Source organism: Notamacropus eugenii, chromosome 5 (genome assembly GCF_028372415.1).
Source record: "Notamacropus eugenii isolate mMacEug1 chromosome 5, mMacEug1.pri_v2, whole genome shotgun sequence".
In the NCBI taxonomy this organism is placed as follows: Eukaryota; Metazoa; Chordata; class Mammalia; order Diprotodontia; family Macropodidae; genus Notamacropus; species Notamacropus eugenii.
In genome coordinates, this window is record NC_092876.1 from 87,497,203 (window position 1) to 87,499,578 (window position 2,376).

Here is a 2,376-nt window from a genome sequence, read left to right on the forward strand (position 1 = left end):
TGCTTTCTAAATACTGGTTCCTTTGAGGTACTAAGATATTTCCTAGCACTTTGTAAGGATGATATAATTTAACTCTTTTACCAAAGAAGAATTCAACCTAATTGTTTCAAAGAAGAATCATCCAGAAATGATAGTCAAACAAAAGACATCAGAAAGTTTCTAATCAATACTATCCTCTCACTGGTCTATCAGGTAGCACTAAAAGAGATATTCACCATATTCTTTTAGATGGAATGAATGGCAACATATACACAACAAGCAACATTTCTCCTTCATCTCGGAAAATGCCTTCTAACCCTTATATTTCTGAAAAAGCAAGGATCTGTTGGTTTGACAGCTATTTATGTCCCATCAACAAAAAGAAAATGACTTCTGATTATATGGTATTTGGGCTCCTTTTTCTGTTTCAGACTGGATTTGGGGTCCTGGGGAATACCTTTCTCCTGGGCCTCCATACCATCACCTTCTTCACTGGTACCAGACTGAGACCCATAGACTTACTTCTCTCCCACTTGGCTTTTGCTAATGACTTGGTGCTTCTCTCTAAAGGGGTCCCTCAGACAATGACTGCTTTGGGGCTCAACAATTTTCTGGATGATGTGGGATGTAAACTTGTGTTTTACTTTCACCGAGTGGCCAGGGGCCTTTCTCTCAATACCACTTGCCTCCTCAGTGGCTTTCAAGCCATCACTTTATGCTCTGGAAGCTTCAGGTGGGAAGGAATCAAAGGTAAAATCCCAAAGTACATCGTCCCATTCTGTTTCTTGTGCTGGACTTTCCGTCTGCTGACATATTGTGTTATTCTTTTAAAAGTCAAAGGCTCAATAGGAATGAAAAACATCACTGAAATGAATGATTTAATTTACTGTTCTGCTCCAACTGGTATTTCATCGAATGTTGCAGAATATGTATTCCTATTCTCCCTTCCTGATGTTTTATATGTAGGAATTATGATGGGATCCAGTGGATATATGGTTTTTTTCTTGTACCAACACAACCAGAGAGTGCAGCATATTCATTGTAATAGTCTCAGACCATGTAGCTTCCCTGAGATCAGAGCCACTAGGACCATACTGCTGTTGGTCAGTATGTTTGTATCTTTTTACTCCTTGAATTCTATTTTAACATTGTATATGCTTTTGGGAAAACTGACTTCCTGGCTGGTTCACATCAGTGTCCTCCTAGCTGCCTGCTTTCCAGCTTGTAGCCCCTTTGTTTTAATTGTCAGTGACTCTCAAGTCTCCAGGTACTCTTTAGCTCTGTGGGATAGAATAAAGCTTCCAGTCCAATAAAATACTGGGAAAATATAGTTAGGTGATACAGTAGATGGAGTTCTGGACCTGGAAGTCTAGAAGATTGGAGTCAAAATTTTGCCTCACATACTTAGTTGCTCTAAGAAGCAAAGCAATTCACTTCATCTCAGTTTGCCTCAGAATCATCATTTGTAAAAACAGGGATGATAATAATCATACCTACCTTCCACTATTTTTGAAGATCACAGCAATAATTGCAAACTGATTTGTGAACCTTAAAATGCCCTATAAATATTGAGCATAAATTTTGTTGTTGTTTTATTATTATTATTATTATTATTATTATTATTATTATTATTATTATTATTATTATTATTATTATTGTCAATAATGTTCACCTTCTCTAATCTCTCATGGGACAGGAATCTTAAAGAAATCATTAATACGAAATGGAAAGTTATACTATATATTTAACTCAAATTGCCTTGTTATGAATATTTGACATTCCGTGTTGCCAATGGTGATAGATTCATCACCTGGATTAAACTCAGGGACCTCTGTACTCACTTCTAGCTATAAAATTCTATGATTTTTCAGAATAACGCTTGTGTCCCAACACCACTTTATCTGTGTAAAGTCAGAAAGGAAAATATACTCTCTGACACCTTAATACAAGTCCCACCATTGTTTTCTTGAGTATACAGTGCTAAAAACAGAGATTCAACCTCTATCTGAGACTTAGGCCCCTGTGTTTTTCCTCAACATCTTTTATATTGTCCCCTTCTTTCTTTTCAACTTGAATTGTTGTTTCCTTTAATACTTTTACTTTTCTTTTTTCTCAGCACTCTCCCTTGCCCCTTGTCCCTTGATATTTTACATATTCAATAAAGTCTATGGACTAAGGTAAAACTCACTTTTGACGAATATTTTTTGGAGATAGAGGTGAAGTTTATGTCAAATACTGTCCCAGGGAGATTTTACTTGACAGAAATTCTTGAGAAGTGATCCATGCAAGAGTAACAATGCATGTCTAAAAGTGTGAATGGGAGGGGTGCAAAGCCAAGACAGAGTAGAAATGGGGACCTGCTTGAGCCCTCCTCCAATAACTCCTCAAAATACCTGT

At 36.9% G+C, this 2,376-nt stretch overlaps 1 protein-coding gene across 1 annotated transcript; it reads left to right on the plus strand.

Moving 5' to 3' along the window:
- The first annotated feature begins 365 nt into the window (after positions 1-365).
- Positions 366-1,292, plus strand: LOC140508637 (vomeronasal type-1 receptor 1-like). The gene has a single exon (XM_072616529.1). The coding sequence runs from the start codon at positions 366-368 to the stop codon at positions 1,290-1,292; it is 927 nt and encodes a 308-aa protein (XP_072472630.1).
- Positions 1,293-2,376: the final 1,084 nt, after the last annotated feature.

Excerpts from the sequence above, each read along its gene's own strand:
- LOC140508637 (XM_072616529.1), top strand. The coding sequence starts at position 366 with ATGACTTCTGATTATATGGTATTTGGGCTCCTTTTTCTGTTTCAGACT.